The sequence below is a fragment of the Podarcis pityusensis genome, assembly GCF_964106645.2.
Source record: "Podarcis pityusensis genome assembly, chromosome: 3".
In the NCBI taxonomy this organism is placed as follows: domain Eukaryota; kingdom Metazoa; phylum Chordata; class Lepidosauria; order Squamata; family Lacertidae; genus Podarcis; species Podarcis pityusensis.
Window position 1 is genome coordinate 65,709,998 of NC_138026.1, and position 18,010 is coordinate 65,728,007.

General features: G+C 44.6%; 1 protein-coding gene across 1 annotated transcript in view; it reads left to right on the forward strand.

Annotated features, from left to right (window-relative positions):
- Positions 1 to 212: 212 nt before the first annotated feature.
- The window catches only part of PPP1R14C (protein phosphatase 1 regulatory inhibitor subunit 14C), a 50,108-nt gene continuing 32,310 nt past the window's right edge, over positions 213 to 18,010 (forward strand). The window contains exon 1 of the mRNA XM_080998428.1: positions 213 to 666. Within this exon, the coding sequence (XP_080854554.1) occupies positions 403 to 666 (264 nt within the window). The 5' untranslated portion in view covers positions 213 to 402. The remainder of the gene's footprint in view (positions 667 to 18,010) is intronic.

Below are 18,010 nucleotides of genomic sequence, written 5' to 3' on the forward strand. Positions count from 1 at the left end.
AGTCACAAAGTGTGTCTCAAAGTGGTAGCCCTAATGAAGCTTGCTTACTTAAAGGCACAAGAGCACTGGCAGTGGGGAACGTTGGTAACCCCAAGAAGCGCTTGAGGGGGGCGGGAATCTGCCTGACGTCAGGCGGGCGGCGAGTTGCGCCTTTAAGGCGCTCTCCCCGCCCCGTTTCCAGGCCGCCGGACGCCCCGCCCCTCCTTCCAAGGCTGAACCGGCGGCGAGAGCAGCGCGATGAGAGGCTGCGAGCTGCAGGTGCAGGCAGGGCTGGCAGCGCGCTCTCGCACGGCGGCGTGGCGGGCATAGAGCACCTCGGCGGGCAGCCGTAGCAGAGCCCCCCGCCAGCCCGAGACCCCCGGAGGATCGGGTCTCCCCGCGCAGCAGGGGCTGAAGCAGACCATGTCGGTGGCGACCGGGGGCAGCGAGCCGGGGCCCGCCGCCACCGGAGGAGGCGGAGGGAACCGCGTTTTCTTCCAGAGCGGCGGCGGCTCGTCCCGGGAAGAGTCGGTGGCCCCGTCGGCGGCGGTGGTGCAAGTTCAGCAGCAGCAGCGGCGCCACCAGCAGGGCAAAGTGACGGTCAAATACGATCGCAAGGAGCTGCGGAAAAGGCTCGTGCTGGAGGAGTGGATCGTGGAGCAGCTCGGGCAACTCTACGGCTGCGAGGTACTCCTGGCTGGGGAACTGATCCCGGGAGGGAGGGAGCCTTCGGGGTGATCGGGGCCCGGATCCGAAAGGCAGGAGGGAAGGGCGCCCCGTCGAGGCCCCCAGACACACCCCACAGCCCTCCGCGGCTCCCGGCTGGCCGGAGAGCGCCCAGCAAGTAGGAGCCACAAGTACTTTAAATCCGCTCTCCCCGCCTCGGGAAGCGGCATCCTGGCGAGCAGGGAGGCTGAGCAACTCGCTGCCTCTCCAGCGCCTTCTACAAAACCGCTTTCCTGATTTGATCGCATTTTTTTTTAATTAACCTGCATGCCATTTTTAATCCTCTCATTTGCATATTGGGGATTCCTTTTCATCACGGTCGTTTTATAAATTGCACCGGAGTGTGAAGATCTCCCTGGCTGAGGAAAACGCCGGGAATGTGTGTGTGTGAATCTGAATGAAGCCACCTCTAAATGACATTCCCGTGTTCTGTCTCCCCTTCAGCTTCGCCCTCTTAAGGGTGTGTGTGTGCGTGTGTGTGTGTGTGTGTGTGAGAGAGAGAGAGAGAGAGAGAGAGAGAGAAGCTATGCAAGATTCCCACTTCCCACAACCAAATAAAAGGGCACGTTGTTGCCCCTTAAAACAAATCCGTGTCTATTTTGCCATAGGTGTGCTGAGTGGGGGGTTCTGGGTGTTCCTGCATGCGGCGCTTCTCCTCGGGATCATGTGATGCTCATTACCCTCCGCGCTTCTGCCTACAGCGGCTTAGCTCAAATCCTCGGCCGGCAACGCGGAGGAGCGCGCTCACTTCTATGAATGGTTTATTTGCCTCTTCCTTGGCTCAAAACCCCACCAGCCTGCTATACCACGTACTGTTGATAATGATATTCATTAGTGTACGCGGAGCTGTCGGTTTGCTAACCTCTCAGTGTGATCTCAGATCGCAGGTTTAAAGTGCAAAGAGATGGAAACTGTTTTAATATCTGAGGCCAGCCTTAATTTGTTAGGCTAAGTGGGCTCTCCGCTTTCGGATAATGCGTAAAATGGGGAGGACATCGCAACCAGTGAGTGCTTCTGTCAGCCTTGCATACTAACTAGAGGTCGTATGTTACTAGATGTTTCTGTAAGGAGAGGAGCATGGGAGGTGGGGTGGAGTGATTAGATATATTTTTAAATCGTGAGTGTTGCCTACCTTAATCTTGTCTGTAGTCAACTTAGTGCCAGAGAGAAAAAAATAGATCAGTGCCTTTGGCGGTTCATTGCAACGGAGTTGGCAGTCCTTTTCTCCTACAGAGACTGTTTCATGTTGGAGTTCAGTGGAATGTGTCCAGGCTTGTGCTTGGACATGTTAAATAAGAACGCTGCTTATTCCTTTACTTACATGTTGGGAATTTTCCTGGTGAAAGAACAGTGAGTGACAGTTCAGTATGTATAATGGGGAAAGCAAGAATCAGCTTTCCTCGGGGATGATGAGTTGTCCCTAAGGACAGGTTAGCAAATAGTGTCTTGCACAATTTATATTTGATTGGAAGAATGAATGCTTGATTTCTAGCAGGATTGAATTGCTTTTGGACTTACGTTCTTTTGACTTTGCTATGATAGTTAGCTTCTGTTCAAATAGCAAATTGGGGAAAGAGTGGTTGTGTTATTTCCGACTATAAATTTCTTAAAGAATTAAATGAGTACTGTAACTATATTACCTTCAGGACATATCTGAAGGCAGCCCTGTATAGGGAAGCTTTTTAAGGTTTAATGTTTTACAATGTCTTTATATATGCTGGAAGCCACCCAGAATGGCTGGGGCAACACAGTCAGATGGGGGGGGAGTACAAATAATAAATTATTAGTATTATTACTATAAATAACAGCTGGGAAGGGGGTTATGATTTAGATCAAAACCTTGGTTGTTTGGGAAATGGAGACTTGCAACTCTGCACTATTTTCCCAATGAAAATTATCCCCCACTCTCAAGCTGCTATTTCCCCAATACCTTGTCAAGGGGGGACACAGGTATCATACCTGTAATATTGTCCTATGAAACAAAGAAGCTTGTGGTTGATTGCAATTGGGATTAATGGTTCCAAGGTGGGGCAAAAAAAGCCAAAACTCCTTTCCTCATCCCACCCTGACCCCCATGGTCCAGATTCAATTCTCTTTTCCTCTCCCAAATTTGTGTGCTGTTCAGTTGTTGTTGCTTTCAGCAATTTCAGAAATTGACTATTTACAGACCTCCCATATCTAGTTCTAGTGATGACCTTGGAAGTCTAGTTGTCATTGAGGTGGCAAACCTGAATCTCTGCTGAAGTATTTCAAACTCAGGGTGAGAGCTCATTGAATGTAACTCCATACAAAAATCCTGTGGAATTAGAAAACTTAAGTTAGGGCAAAGGGTGATAGCCTAGTCAACTCACTGACATGCTAGTGTTTTGTAGCAGCTTATCTCCCTGCTGCAATGCTCCATGTGCACACACTTAAAGACCCCCCCTTTTTTGTCTCACTGAGGGCCAAAGTGGAGGTAGTCGTGATTGTTCACACATTCAGCATATTAATGGATAAAGGTCTACTTTTGTCACAAAAAGAAGTATGCTGGGAAAGAGACTTGAACTCTTTACACTTTGCCTCACAATAGTTTCAGGCACTTCCCTGCCTGTTTCACTCCAGTACATGAGGTGAACTTGGCTGGAGAGAGCAGTCATTGAATGGGAGAAGGGTAAGACATTGGGGGAGGTTCAGAATTGGACACCTCCCCTCCCTGCTTAATATGTGAATGAATTAAGCAGAAGAGCCTGGTTGGATCAGGCTGAAGGCCCATCTAGTCCAGCATCATGCTCTCACAGAAGCCTGCAGGCAGCACCTGAGGGCAATACAGTGGTACCTTGGGTTACAGACGCTTCAGGTTACAGATGCTTCAGGTTACAGACTCCGCTAACCCAGAAATAGTACCTCGGGTTAATGAGAACAGAAATCGTGCAGCAGTGTCAGCAGGAGGCCCCATTAGCTAAAGTGGTGCTTCAGGTTAAGAACAGTTTCAGGTTAAGAACAGACCTCCAGAACGAATTAAGTTCTTAACCCAAGGTACCACTTTATTGCTTTCTCTACTTGTGATCCCCCAGCAACTGGCATTCAGAGGCAAGCTGCCTCTAACAGCAGAGGTGGAACATAGTCATTGTGTCCATTGTAAACAATGATGGTCCTCCATTATGGCACTCCACATGTAGCTACTTCTATAGCATCTAGAAATAGGCCAGAAAAAGCATTTGGGATGAATTCTCCTCTGTTTTATGTTCTAATGGCTTCTTGGGCATCTAGCCTAACTGAAAGCTAGTAAAGAATTAAGAACCTGAGGGCAGGCTTCATTAGTTTCTTGCAGCACACATCAAAGGAAAATGTCTAAATATTAATGCAGTGTAGAATATACATCTTCCATTGTTTTAAGTGAAGTGTACTGTCGTAGCTGGAAGAAGCTTTGTCAGTAAATTGTGCCAATTTAGATCTTGTTCTGATGGTTTTGTCTTATTGGGTGGAGCTGCATAGTGCAACACTTGCACAGCTTGTCAGGGGCGTTATTCTATACAGCTTTAGTTGAGTTAGGTATGGTGTTCAGTGCTTTGGCAAGACTGGTCAAGGAATCACCTGAAGTCTGCAAGATGTGAATGTGAAATGTTGCCGTGTCCTTGCCTTCTAACTTGAGTGCTTCTGTTCAAAGTGCCAGCCAGCCTCAATGATATGGAAGGTTCAAGTGGGAGAATTCATGTCTTCCTGCCCCACCTTCCACTAAAGACTCTGTGGCTCTTGGGGGAGACATTGAGTGTTGCTCATTCCTCCTTTGATCGTTTTTGGAAAGTGTGTTTAGCTCCTTTAGGTGCATCAAGGCAAGTGGTAATTTTACTGACCGTTCGGGTTATAATAAGAAAAGTAAAATATAAATACAGTATATAATTAGTGCATAAGCATAATTAATTTCAGAGACAGGAAATGACTTTGGATTCATACATGTGTTAGGTATAATTATTGTAAAATAAATGGTTAATGAAGCTGCAAGTTCTTATGCCTACAGGAAAGCAAATCCTCAGACAGATTCTGATGATTAAATGTTCAAGCCAGAAACTTGTTCTGATTTCTTCTTCTTGCCATTCTCATGGGGGGGGGGGGAGATTGTAAAAACCTATTCTATTCCAGATAATATTTTCAGCAAGAAAGGTAGCATTAAAGTTGTGCACTTTTAACATGTTGGTGCTTAATAAGCAAGTTCTTTAATCTGAAAAGTTCACGTGTGTTATTGGCAATAACACACATTTGAATATTTGGAGCCTCTGAAAGGATGAGGCTAGAAAAGTATGCTAGAAAAACCTTGTTGATACTTGTAAGATCAGCTTGACTAGTCCTTTCATTATAAAGGCTGCACTTTGATTTCTTGGATCAAAAGTGAATACTATACATTTGCTAGAATCTGATCAGCCTCAGGCTTGCATTGCTGGAATTGGTTTGGCCCAGCTCAGCTCCATGCAGGCACTGGCACCCACAGATCATGAGATGGTACATGGGAGAATGTGTGAACGGGTGAGCATTCCGGTGTAAGAGTTCTTCACTTTGTCCCAGGTTAAAGGTAAAGGGACCCCTGACTGTTAGGTCCAGTTGTGGCTGACTCTGGGGTTGTGGCGCTCATCTCACTTTATGGGCCGAGGGAGCCGGCGTACAGGTCATGTGGCCAGCATGACTAAGCCACTTCTGGCGAACCAGAGCAGCGCATGGAAATGCCATTTACCTTCCCGCCAGAGCGGTACCTATTTATTGACTTGCACTTTGACGCACTTTTGAACTGCTAGGTTGGCAGGAGCAGGGACCGAGCAACGGGAGCTCACCCCGTCGCGGGGATTCGAACCGCCAACCTTCTGATCAGCAAGCCCTAGGCTCTGTGGTTTAACCCACAGCACCACCTGCGTCCCTTTGTCCCAGGTTAGGCAGAACTAAATGTTAAGCTTACAGATCATAGCCATGGTAGCTGCTTCATAACACTGCGAAGGCTTTATCCAGGCATTGGCAAACTCGGCCCTCCAGATGTTTTGGGACTACAACTCCCACCATCCCTAGCTAACAGGACCACAGGTCAGGGATGATGGGAGCTGTAGTCCCAAAACATCTGGAGGGCCGAGTTTGCCTATGCCTGGCTTTATCAGATGGAAAATCCATGATGGCCTGTTGTATGATCTGCCTTATCTACACACATCAAAATACTTGTGGTGTTATTTTGGTACTTGAATATCTTTATTGACCTTAAATGCTTTTGGACTTATTTTAGATATAGCTTCCCTGGTATGCCACTTCTCCTAGCTGACTTCAAGGGCAGATGTGGTGGTGGATGCAGATGACTAAGTTTTCATTAGTAACTAAGTCCAAAAAAGCCTCAATTGAACTACCTTTTTTGTGGAACTGGACACTTCCACAAAAAAGGGAAAGCATTATTCAGTGCTGGGAAATTGTATTCAAATCCCCAGTACCGCTAAGACTTTTTTGGGTACCAAGGATGCTAGGGTGATGTAGTAAACTGGCTGGACATTATGCAATGTCTACATTTGGGGGAAGGCTTGTGTGTGCATGAGAGGAGGATAAGGGCTCTTGTGCAAGGATCTAAGCCCACATGGTAGCGATTGTTGAAGACCCTGTGCTGCGCCTCTGCATATTAAGCTTCACTTGCATATGTTTTTGAGGGATCTCTTCACTTTCTTTCTAGCAACTTCAACAGCATAGAGATGCAGACCAGTGCTCAACAAGAAGCCAATTTCACACTGTTCTATAGCTTGTCATAACCCTTGCCTAAAGCAGTAGCCTTTGCTCTGATGCGGAGTTGCTGGCTGGATCAGTGGCAGATCTGTGGACTCAGAACAGCAACCTAGGCCCCAACACTGATGGCCAGCCCAATCATTAGTCCAGTGGCACTGGAGGACAACCCAGGTCCCAGCATCATGACCAAGCCTGAGCCCCACAGATCAGGAGCAGTGGAACATGAGACTTCCCACCCCCACAGGTCTCGGGAGTTTGTACTCTCTAAGCATGCATCTCCTGAGTAACCCCCCCCCCCCAAGATCCGGAGGGACCCACATCCCCAAATCACTTTGTCAATTCAGGGAGCACACCTGGATGGACTTCTCAGAAGGGCTCTAAACCAGAGGCAAAACATTCCTTCTGGTCTCAAGATGCAGACAACAGCTAGTATCTCATAGAAACCACTTGTGGCCACGTTAAAGCAGTTTCCTAGATCAATTGTTCCTGGTGGCCGCATCTGGCCCTATTTGAGAAACGGTGGCTTAGACAAGATAAATGCACTGCATTGCAAAGCAAGGCTGATGACTAATGTTGCGACTGGCTAACTTTGCCCTCCAGAATCTTAAGTGCAGGTCATTCCTCTTAATAGATTGTAGTGGGTCTGTGGATCACTCACGCAACACGGCTCCTAGAAGCTGCAGTTTTAATAAGGTTTAGTTTACGACAAAGTAGTTTGCAATAAAGCTTGCAAACAAAGTGATGTTTAAAGCTATAAATATTTTCTGACTTGACTCTTCAGAGAATGGATCATATCTGGAAAGTGTTGGGTAAAGACTTTAAAAGCATTCTTTATGGTGCCTGTTACTTTAAAAATCTTGAAACCTGATGTGAGTGAGATGATGATCTATATTTAGAACATAAATAAATCATTATTCAGGGAACCCTTGTCTTTTCTATTTTTAAAGTAATGGATATGGTAAAACAGAAGGAAGTGATTTCAGGATGGCTAGTTACTACAGTAAGAATGCAACTTAATTACTACAGGAAAAGGAAAATGTTCAGTTCAGTGTGTATATGCCCCCGTCTGATCAAAAGAATCTTGAAACTTGATGAGGTTCATTTTTAAGCCAAGTCCCAAACACAATAGTGTGTGTGTGTGTGTGTGTGTGTGTGTGTGTGAGAAACAGGGTCACATCAGAATACATATCAGCCTGTTTGTTCCAGGGACTCTAAATGGATTGGCTTGATAGAAAAAAGCAATCTATACTTCATACATTCATCATTGTCTAGCATATTGAGGTGGGATTAATATACAATAAGAGTGTTCATTTTATAGCTAATAAAAGTGGAATATTGAAGCCGCTACAGGAGAACTGTGTTGTTCAGCCTGCTAGCCAAAGCATCATGGTGAATTATATTTGGGGCACTACTTTGCTGCTCTTGGAACATTTGGCTCCTTGCTCTGGAGATGATGGTGTGGAAGAAGGGCTCATGGGTAAAGTCATTGTTGATAGTATGGAGCTAGAATGGACCAATGGTCTGACAGTTATGGCAGCCCCTGAAGGTGCACTTTTACCGCTGCTTTGGAAAGTGACACTGCTTGTCACATTTTCCCCTCTGGGCAGCCCACCTCTACCACGATGCCATCCTTTGTGGAACTGTCAAAATGCCACATGAAATATTTCAGGAGAAATATGCTTCTCTGTTTGATTACTCAATTGGGTTGAAATTATGCTTTAATTGCTTTATTTTAAGCTGCTTTTAGGGTGCATTCCTGAGGGCCAAAAAGTTGCACATACAATTTATTTGAAAATAAATAAAAACCTCTTATCCCTGAGGAAATGAACTTGCAGTGGCTGAGAAGATGGGCAGGACACCCACACTTCTATCCAAGATACGTATTATTTTTGTACAGAAGCTCCAATAAGAAGACCTCTGCTGGATCAGACCAGCATTCTGCATTCTCATAGACCAACAAATAATATTGCATGCAGACGTGTATGAAAATAGGAGCTGCGCTGCTCCGGAAAGTGTGCTCATCATCCTGTTAAGTACACAGTCTCCTCTTGAGGAGCAAACTCAGAAGGGCGTGTGACAACTTTTGTCAGTCGGAAGCAGAATTATTAATTGCAGTATTTATCTCGCCCTTTCTCCAAGGTAGTGTATATCACACTCGCCTTCATTTTGTCCTTGCCAAACTGTCCTGTGGGTAAGTTAGGCTGACAGAGCATGACTGTCCCAAGGTTACCTAGTGAGCTTCCTGGCTGACTGGGGATTGCTCAGCAGTCTAACCCCGACCCGCCTGTGCAGTGTACTGACCGACTGAGCAGCTAGGATATCACAAAGGATCCTCCTACGGTTGAACAGTCTTGTGGCTTATTCTAGAAAGGGGGGGAGTTGGACACCAGATGATAGTGCAAATAATTCTTTTTGATAAAGGGAAAAAGGCACAGGGGAGAAGGGCAAAACTGACAAGGACATCATCTTTTGGGGTAGAGACAGGTAAGTGTGTCTTTTGAAGCATGAAAGTTTGGAAGGCATATTCACAGGGGTTAAAAAACAAAAACCCACCTGTGTTGACCGCTATTCTTATGTGCAGCTGTGTATGCCCTACATTTCACACCATGATGTGGGATTTTGGTTTGACTGGGTGATCTTTGGGATTCTTTCCAACTCCAGAGCTCGAATTTGTTGGTAGTCTTGGTAAAATTGCCCATTTCTTTCCCTTTGTTCAGGAGATTAGCTGATGGCTGTCAATAGCAGGCTTTAGCAGTGACTAAGAAAATAGCCCCAGACTATTTGGAGAAGAGAACCATGTCTGTCTTCCTCCTTTGCCTGGGGATGTTGTTTTTAACTCTCTATATGAAGGCCTGGCAGTTTGGGAGAAAGGCAAATGGGAGCTGAGTTGGTTTTGGAAGCATTTTGAGGTGCTGGTTGTCCCTGATGCGGCGCTGAACATTGGAACGTGGTAGAGCGTTTTTATCCCATTTATTTGTATATAAGCACAAATATTACAAAACACTGCTGGCCTCATTCCACAGTAGACTCAAACTTGAGTAAGCACTACGCTCCTGAAGCTTCTCACCACCCAGAAATTGGGGAGCTTGTAATAACATGATTAGTTTGTTGGATAATTCATTATTTCACGTAGTGCTCTCGCAAATTGTATATCTGTGTTGATGACAATTAACTTGCAGAAATATTGTAAACCCAGTTTCCAGTCAAAGTTGAGCACATACTTGATGAGCTCCTGGGATATAAAAGTGCTTCACTTTGAATCTAACCTTGTTAGAACACAAGGTTGAAGGATAGTGTCTTGGGGCCCCTCCAGATATCCTGTTTATTGCACATTCATGATGATTGGTGCTTACAGTGCTACTGGAGTCATTACACGCAGTCCTGCTCTCAGTGCTATTTGCACATGCAAAGGTTTTGGGATGGTCACACTTCTTCGTTTCCAATAGGTGCATATTCGGTAACTTCCACTGAAATCCCATCTCTCTTTATCAGGGCTTTTTTAAAGCCGGAACTTGCTGGAACTCAGTTCTGGCACCTCTCGGGTGAGCACCAGTGCCATTATAAGAGAACAAGGGAGGCCTTCATAGTGAGTCTCAGCACCTCTTTTTCCAGGAAAATAGCACACCTCTTTATACCACAAAAACAATTTTTAGGGCTGCTTTTGTTGTACCATAGCCCCTCTGAACAGCAGCAATGTGGTGGAACTGTGGAAGTATTGCTGAGCAAGCTAAAGCAGGATAAATCCAGCACTAATTCTCTATTATTATGTCAAGAAGATGTTGCAGGATACACATGTAATAAAACAGGTGGGGGAGGCCCTTGATTTAAAGACATGATACTGAAGTGGGTAGGGAAATGTTTTGTTCAGGTGTTGGCAGTGGCGTAGTGTGGGGGGTGCAGGGGGGCCCGGGCGCAACATCTGGGGGGGCGCGCTCGCACTCGCAGCTCTCTGCCCCTACCGGGTTAGGGGGCGCAAATTACTTGCCTTGCCCCGGGTGCTGACAACCCACGCTACGCCACTGGGTGTTGGGAATGTTTGGCTCTCCAGGTGTTGCTGAAATACAACTCCCATCAGCTCCAGCAAGCATGACCAATTGCCTGGGATGATGGGAATGGGAGTTCAGCAATATCTGGAGGGTCAAAGGTTTCCCACACCTGGTTTTGTTGGGCATGTGCTTCACCCAGTGGCGGAGCAAACCAATTGGGTGGTGTGTGTCCGTGCCCTGCGCCCAGGGGCGGAGCCAGCTGCCTGTGGGGGTAGGGCCAGCCACTTGCAGGGCGGAGCAAGCCAGGGCAGGACACTCCGCAGGGCCTCCGAGGAGTCTGCCTGCCTCCTCCCACTCAGCTGCCCTACGGCTGAGGGGGAGGCAGTTGGCGGACTGTTTGGGGCAGCACGGAGCCTGTGGGTGCCCAAGCCATCATGTCAATCCCAGGAGAGACACATGGCTTGGGCACGTTGCAGGCCCCAAGGTGAGTGCTGCCCTGCATTTTGTCACTCCCCTCAGTGGTGACACCTGGGGAGGCCCGCCCCCACTGCACCCCCCTTCCACCGCCCCTGGCATCACCCACTACAACGTATTTTCAGAGTCTGTGCCAAAATTGGAGTAATTGGAGGGTCTCCTTGCACCCTCTTGCTAGTAAGAAAAGAATATTTTTTGGTGTACTGTTTCAATACATGAAAAGAGTTTAGTTGCAGAAACTAAAGTGATTCTGAATAGCATATTCTGAGTCAATAGCAGACAAATTGCCATTTGTGCAGATGTGTAGGCTTTTCTTACACCTACATTCAGAATCCAAAAAACTCACAAATTTGACTGGATACTGCAGATTCTGTCATTCAACATTTTGGAGGGCAAAGCTTTTTGTGACCATTCATGTAAGATAAAGAAGGAGGCAGCTGTCCAATTCAAAAGTATATGATAGAAAAGTGATTATTGTAAAAAGCATATGAATATTCTTTATCCATTATTTTTGTGTACTTTATGCAATAAGTATTGTACTGAGCTGTTCTCAGTTGGCAAGGCAGGGAAGGGGTTAACTAAGCCAACAAACTTAAAGCCCCCTCAGGAGTGGATACTCCTCCCAGTTTCAGGAATTATTTCCTGTCAGCTTCCTCAAAAGTAATGTAAGGACAAGGGAAGCAGTATGAAGGAATGACAGTAATTGTTTTATGGGCTAGTAAGGGTAAAAAAAATGTTGTCCATACCTGGTTACCACAGTATCTGAAATGAACAGTTTTTGTTGAGAAATTGTGCCCCAGATTAAATCCTGTTGACTTGTTTGGAACAAGCGACTACTCTGAGGATCAAGCTGGTTTTTGCAGAACTCCAGGGTTGAGGCTCAGTGGCAGGGCGAGTGCTTTGCATGTAGGTCCCCGATTCAATCCCCAGACTCTGAAAGACTAAAACCTGGATAGTCACTGGCAGTCAGTGCAGACAATACTGAGCTAGATGGATCAATCGTCTGCCTCTGTGTAAGGCAGCTTTCTGTCTTCCATCACTTTCTTAGCAGATCATCATGCTGGGTCCTGGGTGTTTTTTTTGGTGTGCTGCTAAACCAGGAATAGGCAAACTCCAGCCCTCCAGATGTTTGGGACTACAATTCCCATCATCCCTCACCACTGGTCCTGTTAGCTAGGGATGATGGGAGTTGTAGTCCCAAAACATCTGGAGGGCCGGAGTTTGCCTATGCCTGTGCTAAACTGATGAAAGTCTTCAAGATGACATCTTAATACATATGCTGTGGCAAGATCACGATTAGACAAGCCTTCATTTCCCTGTTCATACAGCATCTGAGGGTGGCTCCAACAGTAAAGCTATGGATATGTATGTAACATCTGGAATTGGTGTCTGCCATGTTAAAAAGCAAGTCAACAGCTCTTTAAGTGAAAACTGCCGAAATCACCTGCAACCAGTCCTTAAGTGGCACTTCATACTGAACAAATTCCTCAACACTGCTGTTATAGATTGTGGTGAAATCTGCTGAACTAGGTGTAGGTCTACTTCAAGTAGCAAGGTTCTCCAAGTTGACGGCATTCTTCAGACTTGGAAGTGGCTGTCAAAGCTACTTATTCCATGATTAATATTGGATTGAGTTTAAAGCATGTATTTCCTCCTCTGGCATTCGGAGCATGGCATGCAAGAATGAGGCTATGCAAACAGTATAAATGAGTGGCTGCAGTTGTTCCCTAGATCAGAGGAGTATTTCAGGCTTGATCAGTCTCTAATGAAATTATACTATATTGTATATTCTCCATGTTGGGAAAGCTCCTTCATAACACATCATCTTCTTCAGAATACTTTCCCCAGGCTGCAATCCACTCATTCCATTCTTCTCTTCTCTTCTCTTCTCTTCTCTTCTCTTCTCTTCTCTTCATGATGACCCTTCACCTGCCAATTGGGGTTACAGTCCAAGTTTGGGGAAATTAAACCTTGGTGGATTATCTTTATTTAAGCAAGGCCCATCTTGTACCGGGGTAGAAAATAAAAATATACTATGCATAGCTAGTCTCATCAGGCTCCATATATATATATATATATATATATATATATATATATATATAATTTCTGTTTTAAAAAATGTACACACGTAAATAATAAAACATAACATGACTGACAAAAAAATGGGTCACTAGGAGGGTAAAATACTAAACATATTATTTTACAGTGCATAATAATGAGGTGATGACAGTAAAGCAGTTCATTGAATTCTTCCATAAATCAACTTGGAAAACACAGAATGATATGCAACAGGCTACTTTCTGTATGTATAAGAGTAGATTAGAGGAAAACTTGGGGATTACATTCCTGTACTCTCCAGCGATGGGAATCCTCCTCACTGCACAATTGTCATCCTCATGGCATAATTTAGCCAGCAGAAGTCCTAAAGCGATTTATAGAAATTACATCATACTATATCATCAAATAATGATTAAAACAATTTAATGGAGAACAAATATTCTGCAGTTTGTATTGCAGTTTCATCTTCAGTATTTGGTATGTAATGAACCTGAACCACGAAAATATGATAATGCAAACATTAAGAAATCTAAACATGGAAATACACTTTTGGGGAACATGTACACTAAAGTTATTCTCTAACAAGATACAGGATACCAACTCTTATAAGAAAGAGATGAGTTACATATTGTTGCTCACCACCCCAATATTTGAGCAGTACAACATTCAAAAGGGATTCCGGGCAGTTACCCAGGGTTCTTTTTTCCTTCAGAATGCGATACAGCGGAGACCGTAGTGTCTTTAGGATGTATGGTTTATTTTCACATATATACAACCTGAACATACAACATCAACATCAACAGCCCGAGAGGATCTTGTTCTCCCAAAGGCCCAGCATTGGATTCAAGCAGAAATCATACATCCCTCTGACTTTCTTTGACTTCCCAGTCTGCAGCCCCCCCCCCCCCCGCTTCTAGTGCACATTACTCAACTCTCAGCTCTCAACTCTGCCTTTGTTCTTCTAGCTACCCATGAGTTGAATGAGGGGCCCCTTCCCGTTTGTCTTCTCATGCACAGCCCCTTCCTTTGTTCCCTTAATGGCCCATTACCTGGGCTATCACCTCACCAGGCATCTATACCATGAATGAGAAGGGGAGCCAGGCATTCTGCCTACTACTCCCCCGAACTCAAGACAATGTCTTGCTTGCTACTTCTTATAACAAACTAAGGTGTTTTGGCGTTACAAATGTTGTGTTAGCATATCTTGAGAGCAGATTTCATTGAAGCTAAAGAGGCTTTCAAATAAAGGCTTCATGTGATACTGTGAAATGAACATTTTCCTTTCAAGTGTTGTGTCTTCACAGGTTTAATAGTGAATCAACATAGGTTTTATGGCTAGATGTTAATGGCACCCAAGTGTGTGTAAACTCATTTTGTGACCTACTTTAAATCTGGCTTGTAGTGTTTTTCCATCTCCTGGAATTTCATTCATGTTAGCCAATGACTGATGTATTAATATTTATATTTGTCTGCACCTACTTCAGTGAATGCTTCTCACCTGACTTATCTGCTGTGCACTTCAGAATTGAGCTGGTTGCTATGGTTACCTACAGTCCTGGTTCAGAGGCTGCATAAACAGTATGTCGCAGGCCTTTTGCAGCATTTAGGGTGGGTTCTCATGTACTAAAATCCTCCCTGAATTTGCAAAATCTAAGTAATTACTGGCCAATGGCCAATACCTGGACATGGTTCTTGAGCAGGTGGTCACAGACCAGATCCAGGCGCTCTTGGAGGAAACTGATTTTCTAGATCCATTTCAGTTGGGGTTTAGGCCCAGTTTTAGCACAGAAAGTGCTTTGATTGCTCAGTATGATGACCTCTGTTGAGAGAGAGAGAGAGAGACGGGCGAAATGTGTCCCTCTTAATTCTCCTTGACCTCTCAGCAGCTTTCATACCATCAACCATGGTATCCATCTAGAGTTGCTGTCTGACTTAGGGGTGGGTAGAACTGCTTGGCAATGGTTGTGGCCCTACTTTGGATGGTCATTTCCAGAGGGTGATGATTGGGAAGTGCTGTTCAGCTCCATTGAGCCTTCAGTGTGGGGTTTCTCAGGGTTTGATTTTACCCCCCGTGCTGTTTAACATCTACATGAAACCACTGAGTGGGGTAATCCAGAGTTTTGGAGTACATGGTCAGCAATATGGTGATGACACACAGCTCTGCTTCTCCTTTACATTGGCAGGTGTGGCAGTGGATGTGCTAGACCTTTGTCTTGCCTCAATAATGGATGGGATGAGAGCCAACAAACTGAGGCTCAGTCTAGATAAGACTAAGGCACTATTCGTGGATGGTCAGACTGGGTGGATGGGAGGTGGCCTGCTCTTGATGGGGTTAAAACCATTGGAATGCTTTGTTACATATCTTTAGGCACCAGGCAAAACATTTCTCTTCTCCCAGGCTTTTGACTAATTAAACAATCTATGGCCTTTTAAACTGGAGAGGTATTGTTTTTGTTTGTTCCTGGGTTATGTATCTTGGTGTTTTTATCTTGTATAAAAATTAAATAAAAAAATGTACTGAGAAATGCCCAATCTACTTGCTTTTCTTTGTGGTATTTGATAATATACATTGTGTCTGTCATGTAGTGTTGGCAGCAGATCAACGCTGTGTGACAGTATGTAGTGTTTTGCAACGGTTATCCATGCCTAGCATATTTGGTGATACCACTGATAACAGCAAACAACTTTTAGAACTCATTAGCTACTAGATCAATTTCAAGTAAAGCGGTAAATGTTAGTTAGTGTATTGTTTTCAGTTTGTCCTATTGACTTCCATTCTGCTGTAAGAGAACTGCTTGCACTCCCTATTTTTGTTGCAAATATGGGTTTTGATGAAATATTAGTGGTCTAGTAGGAGGCGTTAAGGTCACCTTTGACTTTAAGAAAAAATCTGTTACACTTATACAATGTTCTTGTTTTTGTGTGATTGTATAAGGTGGGGTGTGGTAGCCCTTCCCATTGGCTATTTAGACAAAGGCATTTGTAAACATTGCAGTTATGGTTAGGCATTTGCAATCAGCCTTTGCTTTTGAATAACTGCTCTTAAAAATCCAGCTTTGGTTTTAGTAGGATGAGCGTCTTTGTAGGATCTGGACAAGTATAAACCTAGATCTATGTACTGCAGAAAAGTGAAGTGGGGAGCAAAGATGCTAAATGTCCTAGGTTGGCAACATAACAGCATTTTTACACACACATCCCTGCCACACAAACACACCATCTTCCTAAAACTCTAGCTAAAGTAGCACATACAGGTAGAACTGTATTCCATGTTCTCTTCATGCTTTCTTACCATTAGCATGGTGCTGAGTCTTCTCTGTGCTTGTTCCTCATTTGTGGGAATTCCCTCTCTAGTGAGATGCATTTGTCTCTCTCACTGTTAATTTTCAGAAGGAATTTTAAAAACATTCCTGCCTACCTGGGCATTTGAGACTTGAAAGATGCTGTTCCTGGCAGTCCTGAAAGAATTGGCTGAGAGAATGTGATTGTTTTTAATGATACTAATGTGTTTGCCACCCTGGGCTCCTTTTGGAGAAGGACTGGGAAATAAATTGAATTAAATAGTAATATGACATTTAAGGTATTTTACAATGCTCTCCTAACATGCCAAACGAGTCTCATCTGCAATCTGAAATGAAAATAAAATATGAAAAGGCACAAGCATCTCTGGTGGTGGAACATGGAATAGAACCGCTGTCTTATTTTACCTTACTGTTTTTTAAAAAAAGATTTTCATAGCACTCTTCATCATATCGAATTTCATGCTGGTGTAGAGTGCAAAACAAATTTTGAACAAAGTCCACATACTTTGATACCTCCATAGATCTCTGGGTCATAGTCAGGGAAGGATACATGCCTGGGGAAGGCTGTGCAAGGTAGTAATTTTTAACCTTTTCAGACTTAGGACCTACCTGTAACCCAAAACATGCATTTGGGAACCCACTTCTTCTTCCTTTCTTTTTTTAACCCTATATTTGTATGATGTTGGTCATGTTGCTGCTGTTGCTACCGACCTTAGATCAGTCCATGACTCAATCATGAGTCTCAACCCAATACTTGAAAAGCAGTGGTCCAGGGAATATTCAAGTCCATCAAAGTTCAGCTGTGCTTTTTAAAATTAAAATCAAAAAAATGCATGATTAGCAGTGGCATGCAGTGAATTTTTTCACAGGGGAACAGTGAGGGCCAGAGGCAGCAGCTGGCGAGGATGATTGTGGGGCGGGGGCAATGATGTCATGCACATGAGCAGCACACGTCCCTAAGCCAGGCAGAAGATTTGTGGGCTTTGGGAAAGAGGTGCCATACCTCTGACAGGATCCTGGAGCCCTCCTGCCTCCTTCCCAAAGGCAGGCAGGCTTTGGGAAGGTGGTAGGAGGGCTTTTGGACCCTTCAAGGTATCACACCTTCCTCCCAAAGCTGGGCAGAAGCTTCCTGGACTTTGGGAAGGAGGTGCCAGGGGAACAGTTAGGGGACTAGCTTAGCCCACTGACCGCAGGCCACTGATGACTAGCATTCTTTCAGGCAGAGAAATCAGGCATCCAGAAAAAGTGCTACCCAATTTCTCTTATGTAAACCTGATTCTAGTGATAGTCAACAAGCGTGAAAGCAGTGTGATCCTTGATGAGCACGCTTGTATTCATTAATTCATTCATTTTTATTACATTGTTTTAACATCTTAATTTTGCTTCATATACTTAGATTTTTGTTTTTGTTTCCCAGCCCCCTTCCCAAACTGGCTATAACATGCGCATTCACATGCACATGCACACACTCGATTGCATGTTTGGCAGTTGAGGATTGAAAAAGCGCCATGCTCTGAAACATCTTACAAAAGCATGTTTTAACTATACTTTATGCAAAGTGCTTGTGAACTGTGTCAGATGTTCCTCCTTTGGAGCCCACCCACCAGGCCCATAGCTTTCTAGGTTGCTTGAAACTCCTCTTTCTTTTTGTGCTAACAACACATACCTGAAACAAAAATAACCTGGTTAAAGCAGACATTTTTTGTACGTAACGATTTCCTGTGTTTCAGAAATAGGCACAGTTACTAGGGAAAGCTGCACGACTAC